We start from the raw sequence: 23,156 nt of genomic DNA, 5'->3' as shown, positions 1-23,156 counted from the left end.
ACATAATTTCATTATACTACACAATAAAACGAAATTTAAGTCAATGGGAAAAAATAAACAGAGATAAGTTTATATCTTATGCGCTTTAAAATTCAATAATTTTAAAACAATATTTAAAATTCAATATTTAAAATTCAATATTTATTATTCAAAAATTTTTAAAATTCAATATTTATTAACACAAGGAATTTTAAAACTTTAAATTTTCTGTTCCTGAGATCCTAATAAATTATTATATATAATATGGAAAAAAGAAATAAAAAATAATAAGAAGAACAAAATATATAAACGAATAAATATACTTATTTGATTCACTTTTTTTTACTTTTACAATACAGTTACTTGGCAGAAAAAATGGCATGTTTTCTCTTTAATACCAACATATTTAACGATTTTTGAAATGTATGTGACTTTTAGTCCCTTGCAAATACCAAAATGCACTTTATAATAATGACATTTCTGTGTAACATGACGGTTACTTTTCCCATGTTAAAAGTTTTTTTTTTATAAAAAAATAAAAATTTTCATAAATCTATTGAGGAAGAGAGTTTTCTGAAAACACCATATAATACGATTTTCGAAGAATGTTGAAGAGCCTGAAGCATACGAAGTGTATAACTTCAAAGAATATTGAGTTTACCGTTGCCATTTCTTTTTTAAAAACTGGATTTAAAGGCATATTTTATGTATCAAACATCATAGCGAACATGTACTCGCTTTTATAAGCAGTGTTTATATATATATATATATATATATATATATACACAATTCATTCCAAGTTTCTTGTTTTTTCATGTTTATTGGAATTTCCTAAACTTCTTTTGCTCAAAAACTATTGTGGAAAATTATTTATACATGCCATTAATATTTTGACCAGTTTCACAAGCACAGGGTGCATAGCCAAATCTTTGAGTAAAAAGTAAACACTTTTTAAAAACTTTTCAAGCACTTTATAAAAATTTTCAAGCACTAAAAAAATTCACATTCAATCAATGAAATAAAAAAGTAATCTAGCACACAAAAAATTAATAATTTTTATTTATATTTTTAAAAAAATGTCTAATCCATTTAACAATCTTACACTACAATAAACCCTTTCTTTCCGAGATAATAAAAAAAAAGGTTACTTACCAGTTTTCAGCAATGTGGAGTTTGCCAGCTCTACTCTTAAAATGAATTACAATTGATTCAATCACATAAAAGAAAGATTTATAATAACAATTTCACTTAAATGCAAATAAGGATATGAACATACAGAAAGGCATATTTATTTTTCATATAGTTTCATATATAGTTTTCATGTTATTTATTATCAACAAATAGTTAATTAAATAACAGGAATATTATTTTTTATCTGATAATTTGTTTTCTAGATCCAACAGTTCTTTCTGCTTTTTATTAATATCAATTCGTATAGCATTAGGATTTTTCAAAAATGAAAAATCTTCTTTTTTTTCTGCCTGGTGAGCCAGCTTGCTGCTTCATTGTTCAGGCTCATTATATCTTTCTCTAAATCTATTCTTTTCTTTTTTATGCATAACATTTCTTCTTCTTTCGTTTTCTTTTATTTTCACTTTCCTTTTCTCTAGCCGTTTGGGCTTCTAGGTACTCTATACTTAGCATGTGCGCTGCTACATGAAACACGCATTTCTCTCGATATTTCAACTTTATGGAGCCCCCCACATTTTTTTTACATTATCGTAANAGTTAGTTTGATTTTGTTACTGTCGTTGGAGACATCATGTTGTTTTTGTAGTGTTTACTGCTGTTAATATACATATGTTAACCATTCGAAGGAGTCTCTTATTGAGTTTGCGGTCACTATCTTGAGTTTATTTAGGTACGAGCCGACCCGGGTAGAAGAACAAGGTAAGGAACTTTTTATTTGATACCTGTTCTATTGAAGTAGATAAAGAAAATTGTTATCTTTTTTAACATAAGGGATGTAAAAATTACCTAATCTTGCTTTCTTATGGTTAAAGTTTCTGAAGGCACTTGCGTCAGGTATGACCACTTGTTTGTGAAAGTCTGAAAATACCGATAGGATTGTGTCACATTCTTTTCCTTCAGCCTGATTCGATTCAGCCGAGATAAAGTTAAAAGAATATTTTTCACCCAAAAAGAAACGGACGTAAATCGAAACAATCAGTACTTTCCTTCATCACTGGTCCAATCCAAATGAATTCAACTTGACCCTGAACTAAGAACAAAAGTACCCTTAACGTCAAAAAAGTGGTAGAAGTAAAATAAAATAAACGAGAATAAAATTAAAGTAAATTAAAAAGAAAAACAGGATCTGATATTCTCTATCCGAATTGGAGCACTCGCGTTTCGGTTTCAAGTGTACGCGCATGCGCAAGTCACAACGTGGGTACGACATGAAGTTTGCGTGAATGATTCCGTAGCTAACACTCCATTTTTCGTGAAATGCATGGAATCCACCAGATGTCAATGAAGAAAAAAAAATTATTCGTGAAAAAAAAGTACTTTTTAAAAACGCCAGCTGAAAAAAGCACCTTTAAATGCTCTTAAAAACGAAATCCCCCAAAAAAGCACCTTTAAGTACTTTTTACAAACGCTACGCACCCTGAAGCACTAAAAGAAAGTCTAATTACTTCAAATACTTTAATTATACAAAATATTGATGATAAAAGATGATTCATAGTTAACAAAATTTGAAAAACAATTGGCGACCCAATAAAAGAAATAAAATATGAACAGTTGGAAAAAAATATCAGAATTGAATTTTCTTTCTAATTGGATTTTGTGTTAAATAGTTTTTAAAGTGATTTACAGCACCATTTGACCAGAGAAGAAAGAGAAAATATTATGTTATATGATTGACATTTCTGCGTCATTGTGTAAAATTATATTGCCATATATTGAAAATTTTAAAGAATTCTATTCTTTAAAACAAATTTCCATTTTTTAATAAATGTTCAATTTCTTTTCTGCCCTTTTAAATTTTGTCTAGTGACATTTTTTATGCTAGTGAAAAATTCTACAATTAATGCTATTTTAAATTTGTTACAAGATTATAAAATATTCACATTATTCTTTTATATCATTAAATATTGTGAATAACAATTGTATATGTTCTAAATTACAATCGCGTTCAGTGAAAATTCTGGAATTTTGTATCGAACTATTGATACCTAATTTAGATTATAAAATTTTGACAGACACATTGAATTAAAGGCTCCTGACGGAGCATTCTGAAGCACAATTACTTTAATAATCACAATCAATATTTTTCTTAACTAATCTCGTCAAAATATATTTCATTGAGATAATGGTAGAATACAAAACGTTATGGAACGCAAATAATGTAAGAAACGCTTTAAAATTGAGAAAAAAAGTACCGCGATGAAACAGAATATGAGATATTAACAACGCCATGGTGTCATTAACAGAAACTTAAATATGAAATTGTAAGAACGTTGATTTAACTATTTATTCATTAAGAACAAAAGAAAAAGTGTTTATTTTGTTTACTAATATTTTTGAAACCGCTTAGTTATTTTGAAATTAGCAAAAAGTTTGCGCAAAAATGCAGAATTTAATGTCTCAACACTAATGTAAAAATTTTTGATAGAAATATAACGATCTCCTTTTATTAAAAACTTTTTAAAATACGATGTTTCTACTTTGATAAAATAATTATGAATAATTGTGAATAGAAACGTTGATTTAAATATCTATTCATTAGAACAAGAGAAAAAGTGTTTATTTTGGATACTAATATTTTTTAAACTCTTTAGGTATTTGTAAATTAGCGAAAAGTTTGCGCTAAAACACAGAATTTAATGTCTCAACACTAATGTAAACATTTTTGATGAGAATGTAACGATCTGGTTTCATTTACAACTTTTTAAAATACGATGTTTCTACTTTGATGACATAATTATGAATAATTGTAAATAGAAACGTTGATTTAAATATTTATACATTAGAACAAGAGAGAAAATTGTTTATTTTGTATACTAAAATTTTTAAAATTTTTTGGAATTTTGAAATTAGCAAAAAGTTTGCGCTAAAACACCGAATTTAATGTCTCAGCACTAATGTAAACATTTTTGATGGAAATGTAACAATCTGGTATCATTTACAACTTTTTAAAATACGATGTTTCTACTTTAAGGGAAAAATTATGAATATTTGTGAATAGATTATCACAATAGAGTTGCAGCTCAACCTGTATGGTAAATCGGAAATATGTATGATTTTCTTCCTTTAAGCAAACCACTTTTTCTCAGTTAAAAAAAAATATGTTTTCTCCATTACTTCGATTGAGCATGCATCTCAACAACAGCAGAAAAATTCTACTTTTGTGTTTTAAATCATTTTTAACTGTTTTTTTTCGGTTTCAAATGCATATTATCTAATAATTTCACGAAAAAGAAAATAACATTTTTATAAATAAAATTTAAATACAATAAGAATCGAAACTGGATTAATTTTAACACCCATTTCTCTGATGAAATTTCTATAAAATTGTCCTAATCTGCTCACCAACTTAAATCAATATTATCGGTTTTATTCCACCCAAATCCTTCTCTACGCAGATAAGTAATGGAAAAAATCATACGTGATAAAAACAATATTTTTGGTACTTAAAATTACCACTGTAATTAACTAAAGCAAAATCAATGAAAAAGTTTCAATTCAACAAAAATGTGTTAACTGTTTTCCCACCATGTCAATTTGAAGTAATGTGTAAATTTCGTCCATCTTAAAATTTGAATTCATATATAAATTTCGTCCCTCGTAAAATTTAAAGTCTTGTGTAAATTTCGTCAATCTTAAAATTTGAATTCATATATAAATTTCGTCTCTCATAAAATTTTAAGTCTTGTGTAAATTTCGTCAATCTTAGAATTTGAATTTATATATAAATTTCCTCCCTCATAAAATTTAAAGTCTTGTAAAAATTTCGTCAATCTTAAAATTTGAATTCATATATAAATTTCGTCCCTCATAAAATTTAAAGTCTTGTGTAAATTTCGTCAATCTTAGAATTTGAATTCATATATAAATTTCCTCCCTCATAAAATTTAAAGTCTTGTGAAAATTTCGTCAATCTTAAAACTTGAATTCATATATAAATTTCGTCCCTCATAAAATTTAAAGTCTTGAGTAAATTTCGTCCATCTTAAAATTTGATGTCAGTCACAATCAGACTCATTTTGAACTCATAACTAACTATTCCATGAAATAGTCTAAATTTTTTTAATGTTTTAAACGAGCAAAACACTTTTCTCAATGATATACACATGTATGACACGCAAATTTATAATTAGAATATCTTTTTAAACAGAAAATTTCTATTAAGTAGTATTTGTTTTTATTGAAATAAATATTTATTTCTCTCGGATTGAGGACTGGCACAAAATACATAATTTAAATTTTACACGTGTTACAGGATTACGGTATCAAATGATACTTTGATGCAAATTTTAATAATCTAACTTCAAATCCTATTTGTCTCAAAATAATTCAGTATGCATTGAATCATCTCTCTCAAGTTTTCTTTTTACATTCTTCAAAAATATACCGTTATTCAAAAGTTAAGGAACAAGCACATTTTCCAAGATTATTCACGATGTAGTGTATCAAATCTATTGAAATTCTATTAGTAAATGCATCAAGGTAGAACAAAAGCGATGATAACTCATTAATATTGGAAAGAACTCATGATTATGATTCCTAGGGCTTGATAGCAATGTATTCTAAGTTTGATGCTGAAAAAAAAAGGTTTTGGTATTGGATTTATAAAGATGTAACACTTCTTAATGGCAATGCAGTCCTAAAAATTATTTATCATACTGTTCACAATGTTGTTAATAAGGACTGAGAGCAACAAATCTTACCAGCTTAAGTCAACTCCATTAGGGTAGTTCTTAGATTTGAGAGGTTTCTAGGAAAAAGTAGCGAACTGACTGCAAATGGATTGTCAAGAATATCTCAAGTGTTCTCAAAAGGATTCAAATCTGGAGATTTGGATGGTCATTAAATTCTATGAAGATCATCTGCTGCATTTAGATTTATTAGAAAGATTTCAAAGTATACCTATTATTATATTATTTCAAATATAGTTATTTGTTAGAGAAAGTTATTTTTAAGGTTTTTGTCCCCTTTCATCGCTTTATTTTACTTGTTATATTTTAAAAACATTCAATGCTTGTACATTCAATGCACTTTTACAATTTTTAAGAATAATTCAGATTAATTTTATTAATGTAGGATTAAGCAATGTATTCTGAGAATCCTTAGAGATAAATAGAATAACTTATTATTTGCAATGTGCTCTTACACAATATATGTTATATAAGATATATTATATAAATTTTATAAACATAAAACGTGTGATAAAATAGTCGATGCCTACTTATTTTTAAAAATTATTTAAATTAAGCAATAAATAGAACTACTTATTTAAAAATTGACTAATCATGCTCCTTGTTCGAAATTGTCACTTTTTTTCTAGATACTTATCCTACATATTATTCTTTTTTTTCTTCCAAGATTAGCTAGGAGATTTTTATTCTAACAGACATCTTCCATCATAACATTTTAAGTCTTTATAGAAAATGAATCGTGCTAGCAGAACTTAATTCAATATATAAAATTTGATCTAGAACTACTACTCGAAAGGACAACCTATTATTAAAATGCAATTACGTATATTTTTTGCTCGCCATTGTCACTTATTTCCACGATACTTATTCAACTTACCATCGTTCTATAATAATAAAGAACTTTTCATATCAAAAGTATATTTTTGATTCATCATTATATTTTAATTCTTTATAGAAATTTTAACAAGCTAGCAAAACATAATTCAAGTTAGAAAACTTGATCTAGAACTGCTACTTGAAAGAACTACTTTATATGTACGCAATTACGTATATTTTTTGTTCGTCATCATTTATTTCCACTATACTTATCCAACTTATTATGGTTTTTAATTAACAGTTAAGAACTTTGTATATTAAATGAATATTTTTGATCCATCATATTATTTTAAATCTTAGTAGAAAACGTAACCAGAACATGACTCAAGACATAACATTTGAGCTAAAACTACTATTTAAAAGAACTACTTTGTACAAGAAAAGTAATCATGCATATTTCATGTTCATAATTACAACTCATTTCCTGGATACTTATCCCCCTTACTATGTTGCATTTTTCTTTAACTAACCGGTAAAACATTTAATATATTAAAAAATAATTTTCAACAATCATAATAATTGAATTATTTATGCAAAATGTAGCATACTAGTATCACTTTGCTTAAGACAGGAACTTTATAATACGATTGTAGGAAGAGAATCTCCAACTTAGCTGCATCGATAGTTTCCGGAATACAAAATTAAGCGGGATGTGTTGATAATTGTTATTATAAACCTGCAGGCAATATTTGTAATTAGTTAAATTTCAATCAACGTGAAGATTGTTCACGATTGTGCGAATCCTAATGTTCAGAGAAGCAGCTCTAGGCCATTTAGATTTCGAATTTAACTCTGAAATTCGTATCATTAATGTTTCTCGCCATCAACTGAAAGATTTTACAGTAATTTATGAATCTTTATGATGAGACAACCTAATTTAAATATTTCGATTTCATTTTAAACAATTCTTTTTTCAGAGTAATTAAAAATCTTCAAATAATGTCATTTCTAATATTTACATAACATGCTTTGTTCAATAAGTTTATAATTTAAAAAAAAAGTCAAATTTTATTTCGCTCTTTGAGGCAAATAATTAGATTAATATTTCAGTTTGATGATAGGTTGTCGTTTGATTTTTTTTTTATTTGTATTATGACAGTTTTTTTTTGTGCATTTGTACTATGACATTTTTTGCCTCTCCGTGTAACTTACACAAAAATAAATAAACAAATATGCAAAGAATGTAAGTAATAGAATTGGGTGAAAGTAATTAGTTAAATTAATCTTTTATTGCTTTATGAAACGATATTTTATAAAAAAATTGCGTTTTAAAAGTTAATGACCTAATTTTTCCTTTTGTCCTTAGCCATTAATTTTATAATGAACACGCAACGTTAATCACAATATAATATTAATTCCTACTATATGTTACCAATTTTAATGAAAGTTACACAATTTTCAATAATTAGATAAAGAATTACGAAAAAATTATCCTATTTTAAGAACAAAAAACGTACTATGCAGAAAAGTGGTCTGAATGGTATATTTTAATATTCATTAAATTAAAATGGAGAATAATGTGTGTAACAACAGACAAACTAACTTTTTAGCAACTTTTAAGGCACACCTTATTATTACCATCTTATTGAAATGCTATTCAAACTAAATCAATTTTAAATTAGAAAAGAAATCAGAAATTTTGAAGAAATAGCAAAGCATTAGAAAAAACAAAGCATTAGAAATAGCTAAGCAGTAGAAAAATTATAAAGCGTCAGAAAAAAATAATTAAGATGATTAGATGTCGTTCAACACCTTCCTTCTCGCTCCCATGAAAATGACGGGGTGAGGTTTCGCCCTCTATTTCTCACTCCCGTGAAATTTCTGGGCTGGAGTGTTCAGTTGTAACGCACCAATAATAATAAAACTAATTCATTTCTTTTGCCCGGAAAACATTTTATTTCTCGTCTTACACACCAGGTGGCAGCACCAGGATATTTTTAAGGTAATTGTAGATATTTAGTTTATTTTAAACTAGATGTCAGCATTAATCAAATACGTGTATTTGGCGAAACAGGCACTTTTATGACTGTTTTCTTGAAAAATAACCGATCGTTAAGGGGTTAAATCAGCGATTCTCAACCTGTGGGGCGCGCCCCACTAGGGGGGCGCGAGCACACCAGAGGGTTGGCGCGAGAATATTCAAGAGAAAATATTATTTTAAAAAACTGATTAACTGGATGAAAGGAAAGCACACATATACATAGAAAACAAAATACATTTTGACATAATAACTTATTATAACTTGACATTAATAACTTATTAAAGTGAAACAACTTATTAAATCAAAATTTAAGGTGGGGAGCCAAGGGTGGCTTGCCCTTAAGGATTTTTTTATAATTTTCTGATTAAGTCTGTGTATCTGAATACCTGAAAAAATACCTGAAAAATGACTTTAAAATGCAAACAAAACAAAAAACTTGAAATAAAATATCGCAAAGTCTACTAAAGTGCAGAGAACGTCAAAATATTATGAAAATTTAAAAAATACCAAAGTTCCACATTTGCTAAAAATGAAATAAATCAATTGGCATTTAATTCAAGCATTCCTTTTTGAGAAATAATATGCTACGTAATGATTTATAATTAACTCTTTTATAGATTTCACGTTTGCTTCCGAAGGTGGCCCGAGTGTCGCGCCATTTGGGAACATACATAAGGTCTCTCTTACCATTTGCACGACATCAAACTATTAATCTGATAGATTAATTCGAATTAAAGTAATGTGGTTAAAGAAAAAGAAATAAACTTTCAGAAAACATATTATAACTCAAAGTTCTAAGAATTTAAACACATTATCTTCTCACCTGGAAATTAGAACGACAACTACAAATAATTAAATCACTTCATACAATGGAGGCCATTCAAGGAAATATCTTCCAATTCAGCCTCGTGCACCTCAGATACAAGATTTACAATGCAGCAGGGACATCTTATGATTCAAAATAAATTTCATTTTACTTTGGGGGGGGGGCTACGTTAGGAGCACTGGCCACCTTTGGCTTACCCACCTTACTTAATCAAACATACTAAATTTTTAAAAAAAATTAATAATTTTTAGTGACTTCCTTGGGTTTGTCCGGCAGAGTAAAGTTTTTTGAGGTGAGGCTTAATATTAGAAATAGCCACTCTCAGTCCTGTTTCTATATTTAGCCGTGATCTATATTTTGTCTTCAAAGAAGCCACAGCAGAATATCCAGTTTCACAAAGGTAGGATGTTGAAAACAGTAATAGAATGCGAAATGTCCTTTGTTTCAGTGCAGAAAAATCCTCCTCCTACCAAAATTCAAATAGTGATTTATTACTAAATTGCATTTCAGTTTCGCCACTTGTCGTGAAGTCTATGAATTTTTCTTCCTCATCAATTGAGAGTCCTTCGGGAGTCTTATGAAATGGATTCCTAACCCACTCGTAACTTGCTAGCAGTTTGTCATGAGCAGGAAAATACTTTTTAAAATTCTTTGCCAGCATGGCTAAATGATTTTCAATGGTTACAAACGTAACTTTCATATATTCTTCTTCAGCCTTATAAGTTTTAGTACAATTATCCACATTTGCAAACATTGTTAGGTTTTTTTGCTTTAAATTTCTGCCCCACAATTCTAATTTTCTACAAAAAGCATTAACTTCATCACTCGTATCCAACATATGTGTATTTGCTCCTTGGAGTTTAAGATTCAAGTTATTTAATTTCTCGAATATGACGACCAAGTATCTCAATTTCATCACAAATAAACAATAGTGTAAATTCCCGGTTTCCGGTCTGTTATCTTCTAAGAAAATGACGATTTCTTCTCTTAATTCATGAGCACGTTGCAAAAATTTCTCACGTGATAAACATCTTGCCTCACATTTAAATAGTAACTCTGAATGTACTGAACCCATGTCATTACAAAGAGCAGAAAAGATTCTCGATCTCAGGGTTCTCATTTTTATATAATTTGAAATGGTTACAACCGCAGTTAATACAATATTTAAACCAGGACGTATTTCTTTCGAACCCAAAGCTTCTCTGTGGATCATGCAATGTGTCCAGACGCATTGAGGCGATTTTTGTTTTACTAGTGCTTGTATACTTTCGAACCTTCCGGATATTGAACAAGCATATTCCGATGCATATTCCAGTGCATATTCCGATGCAATTTTTGCATTCTGTGTTTGCATCATTCATAACATCATTTAAAATAGCAAATAATGCTAGCGCTGTTGTTTTGAGTTCTATTGATTTGCAGAAAAGTAGTTCTACTACTGACATATTATCACAAAATCAAACATAGGCAATGAAATGAGCATCTTTATTAATATCTCTTGCTTCAAAGTTTATTGGAAACATTTTGTCACGCAAAATCGAGAAAAGCTGACACTACATTTTCAGCTGTATCACCAATTCGACTAGCAACAGTATCATTTGAAAGAGGTATGGACTGTAATTGTTTTGAAAAATTAACTCCAAACATAGTTTCTACAATCTCAATTTCTGCTGATTTTTACTTTACTTTTGTTTTGGTAGTTAGTTAAAAATAATTTAAAGACAGAATTAGAAATACTCAATATACATTATTGTTGCATACATTTTACTGCAAGTGGGGGGCGCGATAAAAATTATGATTGAAAATTGGGCCGCGAATACTGAAAGGTTGAGAAACGCTGGGTTAAATGGATCCACATCGTAACGCATCAATGATCTTTTTAATAATTGCAATCATTGTCTACAACATCTCTGCTAATAAATGCAGTTAATCTTTGTGAAAATTATTATAGAGACTCCTTTTCATTTACTTTTCATATGAAGAATTTTCTATTTGAAATGAAAAAAAATTGGCATGTTTTCAAATTTAATAAAATTTTCAGTAAATTAGGAAAAGTTCGACATTGCAAAAAGCAAAATGAATAAAACCAAGAGATAGTTTCATAAATTTTGTCATACGTTTTAAACATTTTTAATGACTATATATTTCCTATGTTTATTGAAAATTCCTTTAAAATCTTCTACGTAACTTTATGGCGTACTTAACAGCTGCATTATTTTGAAAGTACATTATTTAGAATTAAGTAGAATTTTTCTTTATAATAAGATGAATTCAATAAAGTTTATTGTCCATGATTGCAGTATTATATGATCATTTTTTATTTGAATTTATATTTTTATATGTGTTCCTTCCCTACTGGAAGATCAAGACATTTTATGCAACTTTGAAATTCCCATTTCAGAAACCAATTTTCTTAAAGCCTCTTAGTAACTATCAACAAAACAATTGTAAAAAGTTTTTAGTATGATAGAGATTCAACGGCATTATCTATTTTCGCATCAAAAAATTTATTTACATCTAGTATGTGTTTCACTTTTGATAAATATTGAATGGTTCGACTCATTTTATTATAAATATGTGAGTAAATAACAGTAAACTGTCTCAAGATCACGCTACAGAAATGGAGAGTAATATTTGACTCCTATTTTTTACGTTCCGATACATTTTTTCGGAATATATAATATATATTTTTTTTTTGTTAAAGAATCTAAACAGTCTAACAATTTTTTGGATTAGAAAATAGGTTTATAACCTGTTCTATTCTTAGCAATTTGATATCAATTCTAAGGTAATAACTTCAAACTTAAAATATAATGATACCCATTTATTGAAAACAGAGAATAAAGGCCCTGATTTTTTTAAATCGGAATCATCTGCAATTTCAAACGTATTTTTATATTATTTAACCAAATTTATTAATTTTTAATTTATTATAAGATTTTTCAACCTTGTTTTTTAATAGCGTGCAAAATTTTTCGGTTTCTAATAGACCTATGAAGTTTAAACTTGGTAATTGGTTTGAGTTTAGGAATTTAAATACATACTAGCACTTAAATATTGATAAATATAATCAGAAAATGAATGTAATTTACAAATACAAAAAAAGACAAAAGCAGAAAGGTTCCTGTGTGCTGTCTTGTCAACACACATATCTTATATTTTATTGCTTTTTATTACTTTTTCCTACTTTAATTGCTTGTTTGAAATTATCTGTGATAAAAATATTGATAAATATGTTATACTCTTTTTCGTCAAAATATTATTTTATAAAAATAAAGAAAAAATTTAAAAATTAATTCTCTTTTTCCAATTCTCTTGAGCTTGTCTTGATTTAAAAAGAGCATATTTGGCTGTCCATTAAAAGTTATTTCAAGTCCTTAACATGATTTTAAGGGCTTAAAAATGTGCGCAAGACGTTGCAGTATCTTCTTTTTCTTCAACTTAAATATGAAAGATTTTTGAATTATGCCACAAAAGCGTTTGAATTTAAATAATATTTCTGCTTTTGTTAATTCCCAGTAAAGAATCCAGAAGAATAACATAATTTTTAGATAAAGTAGAAAAAAGCTATCCTTCGATGCTTTCAGTCAAAACCCCGAAGAAGAAAACAAAACTTTGATACATGATATTTGTCATAAAATGATAGAGTTCAATAATGCTACATGATCTCCAGGAACATGATTTTATTCCCCAAAACAAAAATTTTGACATTCTCGAAACTGTAATCAAACCATTTTGTTTTGAAATATTTCACTAACATTTCAAAAAGATTTTAAATAGTGTTATGAGTACGAACCAAACAAAAAAAGGTTAGAGCTGCTATTCATTTATTAGAGATAAAAGACATACTATTTGTTACACTACACCAGGAGCTATCCTTAGTTTTTGTGGGTAGAAAGACTTGTGAAACACCACTTTGGTATAAATTAGTTGCCGCAATTATTGGTGCTCAAATTCGGGAAAATGTTTTGCAGTGTATTTATGAAATGCAAATTAAACTATTATGATAAAATATTGAATTGTTCGAAAATGAAGCATATATGAAGAAAAAAAACACGTATATAGTGCGAAGACCAAAAAAATTTACACATGTTAATTTTGACCTTTTAATGTTATCTTGTTAATCAGTTTACTGAGTTAATCAAATATACTTTCAAAGCGCTATGTTAGACGCTTTTTTCTAATGTTTTTTAAGCGCTTTATTAGTCATTGCCCATATTGCATTGATACTCAAATTTATATTATATTATTTGTTGTTGACGTATGCCTGTTATGGCAGAGGGATGAGATTGTTCTTGTTTTCCAGTGGCGCCATCTATGGTCAAGGATTCGACTTCTTCCACACCCATACGTCACATTCGCTTATAGGGTGAACCCATTCATACATTCATCCACAGATCGTAATTTTGACCTGAATCAGAGAGCGATCAATCTCCGATTCAGTACCCCCAGAGGTATTGATTTGTTCTGGGAACAGAGCTATTATTTAGCCAAAATTTATATTATTTAAACGTTATTTATGTTATTTAAACATTATATATATTCTCTAAACATTATTTATATTATTTAAACATTATTTATATTACTTAAACAATATTTATATTATTTTAACATTAAAAAGCTTATTATTTTTTTCTTCTTTCTGAAAATGAGTTTCCAGTGGTGACTGGATTCTTAGGGCTTGTTTTATTCGGATTAAAATAAAACCCAAGCACAAGATGACTAGAACAAGAACTGCAAAAAATGGCGGAGAAAAATATTGGGTGATTTCCCCAATCTGCTGCATTTCTCTTTGCACTGCATCCTGGCAATAAAAGAGTTTCGTTTGATTACTCACTTACACAAAATATAAGGGTAACTACTTTATTGTTCTTTTACCTCATAAGGGAAGACGGACAACAAAAAATAAATTATCCCAACATAAGTTGTCATTTATAAACTTGTGTTATGATAAAGAATTAATTTCTATGGATATTTATGGCTACAACGTTATTTTACTCTTGAAGTAGGTTACTCATTTTAATTTTGGAAGGAAATTTAAAACAAGGTTAAAATAATTGCGTTATTCTAGTTTGATATCTTTTTCTCTTTTTTTTCAAGCAAAAATATGTTAACCTGCATTTTAAAAAGCTATAAAAAATTGTGTTTTTTATAGATCTGAGAGTTGCTTTCTTTAACTCTAACACTTGTGTCTAATCTTTTATGATTTATATGCATATTTCTTACATTAAATTACATATAAATTCTTCATTTGTAAGTATAAGTTTGTATGCACTCTTTCCAATTTTGCATTCAGATTTATTTTAATTTTTTATTACTAAAATTTATATATTTCATTTTACATATTTTTTTATTAGCACTACTACGTTTTAGTTGACTCCGTGACTCTCCTGGCGTACAATGTGTATTGGGAATGCGTTATATACTGTATTGGGAATGCGTTTTACAAATACGTTTTGAATAGTTTTAGGCTTTGAGAACATACTAAAACACATTTGTTGTTTTTTTTCCAGATAAGTATCAATCTGACGCTTTTATTCCGTGACCCGGAGAGATTTCCACAAACATATTACAGCAGAGTCTCTGAAAAATGAAAAGAGAGCTCTAAATCTGCACAAAGCAAGAAAGAATATTTTCACCAGAAGACAAAGAGGTATTACGCAGGAACAAATATATATATATATATATTAAGCAATACATTATGTAGGCATACATTATGCATTATGTAAGCAATTAAATTGCTTCACATAAATTTATAGCACAAATATAAAGTGTGTAGATTAACCATTTTAATACTAGTGTATAGCAATAAAAATATGGCAAAAATTTTGTCGAATAGAGTCATTCAATATTTAGTTATATGACCGGAATTTTCGCGACTTTTTATTCAACCTTTACAACTCAGAAATTTCTTTTTAAAATAATTTTATACAATAATTTTTAAAAAATAAAACTTTTTTTTAAATAATTCTTTCAAATATGTTTTCTAAAATAAAACTATTTATATAAAAAAAAAAGTGTCGAGTTGAAATTTTTTAGTAGATTTACGAAATAACCATTGTAATATTCAATATAAATAATTATTTTATATTACCCAATCACTCAAAAATTTTGAACTCGAAAAGAGAATTCTAGTTAGCAGTAAAGTTTAACTCGAATTAAAACAATTTAAATTTAAAAAAATGGAATTCAGACGTGCAAAGTTTCGATTTACCCACCGGATTAGTGAAATTATAAACTTCCCATTTGTATTATTGAAATTTTTTTAGTTTTCTCTTCTAACTGCTGAGGAAAACTTTAAGAGTTCTACTTTGGTAAATACGTGCTATTTACTATTACTGATAATTAGGTTATAATTAATTTAAGCTTTATTGATCCAAATTAGCCAAATTGAGAGCTTTGCGTTATATATATATATATGTATATCGGGTCTTGTTTTTTTAAACTCACGTAATAGCTCTCGGGTTGAGACGGTTGCATCTCTTCGTAACTTAAACTGTAAGAAATTCTGGCTTAAATGACCCCAGCATACATGTTTATGGTCCTTTTTACAGCAAATTTCATTTTTGTCGGAATATGTTACAGAATAAAAGAATCTGATATAACCGTAATGTTTGCAGCAATAATAACTGCAAAATCACTTAATCACTCTAGTAGAATAAATGCTATTATAAAAATTACAGTAAAATAATTTAAGGTAAAATAGCTTTTACGGATGATGCACCATAAGTGCTTGTTTTTTTACTGTGTAAAAAAAATTCATTGCTTAAAGCATTAAAAATACATTAAACTCTATTATAAAATTCCAATTAGATTTAAAAGTCAAGAGTTTAAATCAATTATTTAGAATAACTAATAGTTTAAACGCGAAAATGAGGCTAATGAATTGCCTCGATTACACTTTTCCAAACTAGTGTGAAAAGAGGATTTAGGTATTAACTTGCTATCGAGATTACAGACTTGTTATCCTCGAACTTAAAACATTATCTGATGCATATGATTGGATATTGTAATGTTTATTCGCATGATATTCATTAAATTCGTATTTGCATAAGTCTATAAGATTATAAATGTAGTTTCATGACGGTGTTAGATATAATTGCCATCACAACTACTTTTGAAAATGCTGAATCTTGAAGATTTAAACTCAAGACACAGTAAAATGTAAATAACTAATTGATCCTGTAAAGTTGGGAACTAATTATAATATTTATAGTAATTGGTTTTCAGTCGAGCAAAGATAACTTGTAAGCAACTTCCTAATTTTTTCATTCTTGCTTTTATTCTTTAACATTGTAAGGATGCTGAACAATACACACAGTGTTCCGCAAACACCGTCCTCAATGTATTGGTTTGAAATATTTTAAATAGAAATCACAAAAGTTTACATATAAGGAGTCACAATATATATATGTAAGGGAAAATTGAAATCCAATAAATCACGTTTAAAGAAAAAGTGGTTTAAAATATCAATATTAATTTGATTCCCCTAAGAAACTTGAAATTGTTTCTAATAGTAATCTTTGAACGACTCTCAGTTTTCCTCGGTAAGCCGAAGCTTGTTTTAATACTTTTATTCCTACTTTACTAGTAAATTTTACGTCAGGTTATGTTAGTATTTTTCTTTCATTTTTTGACCCCCGTTGCATACGTTTTTGTCACAGATTCTTTAGATATATAAAAGCGGTAATTACGAATCACCCTACGAAATTAATACATAAGTCCCTAAAGTCTTTTTTTTCATTAATGTTTATTAAAAGACATATTAAATTTCGATGTCAATGTGACATGCTTTCAAACTTTTCCAAAACAAAAGTATTTTTTCTCCATGCCCACAAGAAATGTATCATGTTTATTCAATCTTGCTTTATTTTGCATTAATTATATTTTTTTAATAAATACAATCGTTTTATTTATTTTTATGGAATTGCACCTACTTATTGATCTTGATTTTTTTTTCTGACATGTATATTGCGCATTGAATTTAGTCTTCAGGCAGGAATTTTCATTTGATTATACAACAATAACTAATAAAGTAAATGGTTAAAGAAACTTTCTTTAAAATAAACTGCTATAGGTATTTTTTCTCCATGTCCACAAAAAAAGTATCAGATTCATTCAATCTTGCTTCAATTTGCATTAATTATTTTTTTTAACTAGTGCAATCGTTTTACTTATTTTCATTGAATTGAACCTACTTGTTGATCTTGATATTTTTTTTCTGCCATATATATTTATTTTGCATAATATTTCGTATTTAATTTAGTTTTCTGGCAGGAATTTTCATTTGATTACGCAAAAATAATTAAAGTAAATGGTTAAAGAAGCTTTTTTAAAAATAAACTGCTCTTTCTAAATAGTGGAGTAAGTTAATTATTAGGCAATTGCGAAGTTTGCTAGAGAGAATTTTGTTTAAATAACGAAGACAGTATGAGCTAAACTTAAATATTTTAACTTAAATAGCTATTAGATATTACTCATTTCCCATTTGAATTACTCTAGATAGGCAATTCACAATTGTATTACAGCTTTAGTTGGTTAACCGAAATACGTCCAACTGTTTGGGATCACTAATAATTAAACTGATGATCTAAGCAAAGACCGTCCACTCAAACACATATTACGCGTGTTGATATTAAATGTTGGAACGCAGAGAAATCCTTAATATAAATGCTATAAAGTACGTATCTGTATAAAATGCACTATCGGAAAAAAGACGAATCACATTAAATAACTTTTAATCTAATGAACGGAATTACGTGTACTAAAATTTAATATTAATTATTCGAAAATCTTTAAACTTGAGTATTACAAGGGATTACTACAAATTATAATTTAACTCATGTATGGCGATTTGGGGTAAATTATGGACTTCATTTAGAATTTCTATTCTTAGCTTCGTAAAAATTGTTTTTTTTTTCAATATGAATTACATGTAAAAGTGTAGTTTCCGTACTGTATTTCTCATTATTGTAGGAAGGATAATTTTATATATGTTTGCATAGTATCAATAATAAAAATTTATATTTATTTTAAAGAGCTAATTATGTCTTAATTAAATTGTTTTGTAATAACTTTTATTTATTACAACATTGCCATCACATAGTAGACAAAAAATCACACCTGTATTATTTTAATGAAAACAATTTTTTTGTTTACTACAGCCCCTAATTTCCTATTTTTGTTAACAGAAAAGCTTCGCCATGCGAGAATTAAATAAAAAAAAAACTGTATTTTTCAAGACAAGTATTTATTTATTGTATCGTTAAACTTCTGGGAAAATTAAAAATATATTTTTATGATTTGAAAATAAACAAAGTATTTTCTATCAACATTTCTTTTCTCTAATTACAAATCTACAAATACAATTTTTTTTACAAACGGAATATTTTTAGTAGTATTTCAGTGGATTTCATAAAATTCACTTTATTTTCAAAAGAGGTTTAAAAAAATGACTTATTCTTTAGTTTATTCAAAGTTTAGGCTTTGAAATTTAACATGTGTTTGCATATTATCAGGAGTAATTTAAGTTTATATTCACTTTAATGAACAAATTACGTAGCAATTAAATTGCTTCGCATTAACCTTTAATTTTTACAAAATTTTTTCATCGTACAGAGGAAAAATATCACTGCCTGTAGTATTTTAATAAAAAAATTTTTTTGTTTACTACTGCCCCTAGTTTCCTATTTTTGTTTATAGAAAAGCCTTATGAGGATAAAATTTTAAAGAAAACTGTATTTTTCATGACTAGTATTTATTTATTGTATCGTTAAACTCCTGGGAAAATTAAAATTATTTTTATGATTTGAAAATAAACAAAGTATTTTTTATCAAAATTTCTTTCCTCTGATTACAAATCTACAAATACAATTTTTTTTGCAAACAGAATATTTTTAGTAGCTTTTCAGCGGATTCTATAAAAATCACTATTATTTTGAATGCAATTTAAAACAAAAAAGAAGGATTTACTCTTTAATTTATTCAAAGCGAAGGGTTTAAAATTTTTTGACATACCAGGTTTTTCATACAAGATTTTTTATTTGCTATTCAGCTTACTTTGATTCATATTTTTGTGTAAGTAAAATAATCATTAATGACAAAATCATTACTTTCCATGAATATCATCATATTTTATATTTTTCTATTAATACTCACTGGTAATTTAAGAAGAATAGAAGTATAAGCTGTTATATTTTTCTAAGTGAACAGTTTAGAAATTTTTTTGGCGAAATTAGTTTTAGTAAGCTTTATAAATATTTGTATAATTTCCTAAATACCTGCACATTTTCAAGTTACTAAGTCTGATCGATTTTTCACATCAAAAATAAAATGCAACATAATATTGTGCAACCAAATCAACGCCGGTGGCTATTACGATATTTTAATGCATAGACATTATATTATTTTACGAGGTTCATCCAGAAAGTAAGTTTCCCCATTTTTTTTTTTTAAAAAGAACTCACACTTTTAGGAACATATTTACTGGCAACAAGTACAGCAATGTTTCAGCGATTTTTTAACATAGCTACCACCAGAATTGAGACCGTATCGTGGGATCAACTTTTGCATCCCTCTGACATAGAACTCTTCCGCCTTTGAATGAAACCAGCGTGTGGCAGACGTCTTCAGTTCTTCGTTGGTGACAAAACGCTCACCGGAGGACAGGAATTTCTTGAGGTGCAAGAAAACGTGAAAAACGCTGGGAGCAATATCAGGGCTGTAGGGTGGATGATCAAACAACTCCCAGCCAAATTCCGTCAAAACAGCTGCTGTGCTTGTTGCCGTATGTGCATTGTCATGGAGGAGCGCAACACCTGCAGTAAGCATTCTATGACTCTTGTTTTGAATGGCACGTCACAATTTCCACAGTGTTTCACTGTAAGGTCACAGTAACGGTAGACGTCTGTCACACGCTAGTTCCATTCACAGGCGGCAGAGTTCTACGACAGAGGGATACAAAAGTTGATCCCACGATACGACAAGTGTCTCAATTCTGGTGGTGGCTATGTTGAAAAATAGCTGAAACATTGCTGTACCTGTTGCCATTAAATATGTTCCTGAAAGCGTGAGTTCTTTTTTTTTCAAAAATTCGGGAAACTTACTTCTGGATGTGCCTCATGGTAAAAGTATTAAAAAAGATTGAAACATGGGATCAAATTGGAGAAAAGCATTGCATTGGGATAAAATCTTACTTTTGAGCAAATTAGCATAAAACTGACAATTTAATTATTGCAGTATATTAAAAATTTACTTTATTGATAAAAGTGCCAATACCAAATAACGAAAATAAATTTCCTCGACTTTTGAGAAGAAAATTTTTTTCCTCGAATATTCGAGGATTTTTTAGTTTTCATGTAAGCTTAATTGAAGTTCTTTACTTTAAAAGGTCAGGCTGTTTTAATTACCATTAAAATTCTTTTAAATAAGTAAGTCACTTTTATTAGTAAGTATCTCCAGTAACGTCTTCTTAACGGGGATTGTAAACAAAAGATCAACTTTAGAGTGGAGTAATTAAGGACGCTAGAGATACGGTATTATGTAAACTTTCTGAATGGAGCAGAAGGTGGAAATAGAAGGAAAAAAATGAAAGCTAGTATGTCAAAACGATGGTTTAATGACTTTCGACGTCATACTAAAATGCGAACTATGGCTATTGTGCGTCGCTCATTTAAAACGAAATTCTTATAAGTTCCTTCTTTTGACTTTACTTAAATGACTATTTTGTAATAAGCTAATTTTAAATACTCAACCTATAAATATGCGGAGTCAATTTGTACATGTTATGAAATAATTTTTTGGTGAAATTAGATAGGAATTAATGCAATTTTAAAGATAAAATTGGGGAAATTAGATAGGAACTAATGCAATTTTAAAGATAAAATTGGTGAAATTAGATAGGAATTAATGTAATTTTAAAGATAAAATTGGTGAAATTAGATAGGAATTAATGCAATTTTAAAGATAAAATTGGTGAAATTAGATAGAAATTAATGCAATTTTAAAGATAAAATTGGTGAAATTAGATAGGAATTAATGCAATTTTAAAGATGAAATTTTAAAATAAATTTTTAAAGAAGCAATGCTATTTAAAATTGATTTTTTACTGTTCCTCTCGTAAAATGCAAAAGAAAACAGAATTAAAAATTTAAGAAAAAAAGCTACAATGTATGTAAAAATGGAGGTATCCAAATAGATAAGGTATACTTTGAGCTATGTAGACTAAAAAAAACGTTAATAACACGCAAATGATTAAAAATACAGATATGAACATACTATAATTTCTGTTCCATCAGTGTCTAAACATCAAATAGTTGTCGAGAAATTAAAAGACAAACACATCCAAAGTGGTTTAACGAATAGGAGCAGTTTGAACAAGATAATAAAAGAGAGATAAAAAACAAGTGTAAGAGGATTTGATAGTTATGGGCAAAGTTTACATGAATAAAAGTCCCGCAGTGGACTGATTGTAAAGACACTGTTCTCTGTAGAACACCGATGTCAAGCATCATTGGCTGCGGTCAACAAGCGGATGGGTGACCACTTTGATTAGCCTGCGTAGGGACTGAGGGTGGTATTGATTCTCGTTAAACTTTTCTGTCTTAAAGTACTCGATTTTTAGCCCAGGTCTTCGGGCTACCAAAGCAGGGGTGTCATCCTCTTAGCAGAGGATTGAAATTCCGATGGCACGTCTTCGGATCATAATCTGGGATTTTTCCCAGACCGTCACCAATGGCCCAATAGCAACATTTTTACACAAAATTTTAAAATTCGTTAATCTTACTATAATAAAAAATATAAATATCTATTAGTTTTCACTATTTTATTTATTAATAGTTAAAAAATATATAAATTTGTAAAGCATAAATATTTTTACTTCATTTTAAATAATGTAATTTTAAAATATTTAATACAAAATAAAAATTTTGAATTTGTTTCTGAGTTTTTAATGTTTGAAACAATTTGGTAGCTTAAAATTGTTTCTGAGAAATCAAATTTGAAAAAGCAAACAATACGACCATGTTTGTTTTCTTATAATTTATTTATTTGCCTACTGTACATGTAGTAGCTCAATAATTTATTTCCAAGAAGTATTTTGCCACTTGAAATGTCATTTTAAGAATTCGAAATGGTTTAAAGATAAATACATTTTGCAAAATAATATTCCTTATTTTTTTTCAGTTATTTATTTTTCGAAAGAATGCTCAATATTTCACTAAAATTGCAAGTAAAAAAATATTTCAAGAACTCAAAAACATTTCTATAAGCATTCATTTGTTAATGAAAATATGCCTGTCCACGTCTTTTTACTTATTCATTTCTATTCTTTTTATTAATTTCATAACTAATTTTCGGCATTCTTCCCTTTCTTATTTTCGTTGTATGACAAGAAAATTAACTTAGATTCTTTTAATGAAGCGTCAAATATTCTTTTCTTCCTGCTGTTAAAGAAAATATTCTATTTATTGAAAGAAGAAAAATGTGATAATGAATTCATTTTCTAAAACGGGAATAATTTGATGTCTTCGCACCCGCATAAAAATTAACACAAAAAGCTCTTATTAATATGCAATCGGTGAAAGATTTTTCGTTCTCTATTTTGTACTTTTTGTTA

The 23,156-nt window shown here is 28.1% G+C and overlaps 1 protein-coding gene across 1 annotated transcript; it reads right to left on the bottom strand.

Moving 5' to 3' along the window:
- Positions 1-10,007: 10,007 nt before the first annotated feature.
- On the bottom strand, positions 10,008-10,895 carry LOC139425332 (zinc finger BED domain-containing protein 5-like). The gene has a single exon (XM_071179346.1). It carries the CDS (start codon positions 10,893-10,895, stop codon positions 10,008-10,010), a length of 888 nt encoding a protein of 295 aa, XP_071035447.1.
- Between the last annotated feature and the right edge of the window lie 12,261 nt (positions 10,896-23,156).

The sequence above is a fragment of the Parasteatoda tepidariorum genome, chromosome 4, assembly GCF_043381705.1.
Source record: "Parasteatoda tepidariorum isolate YZ-2023 chromosome 4, CAS_Ptep_4.0, whole genome shotgun sequence".
Taxonomy (NCBI): Eukaryota; Metazoa; Arthropoda; class Arachnida; order Araneae; family Theridiidae; genus Parasteatoda; species Parasteatoda tepidariorum.
The sequence above is the reverse complement of the archived record's forward strand: the minus strand, read 5'-3'. Positions and strand labels throughout refer to the sequence as shown.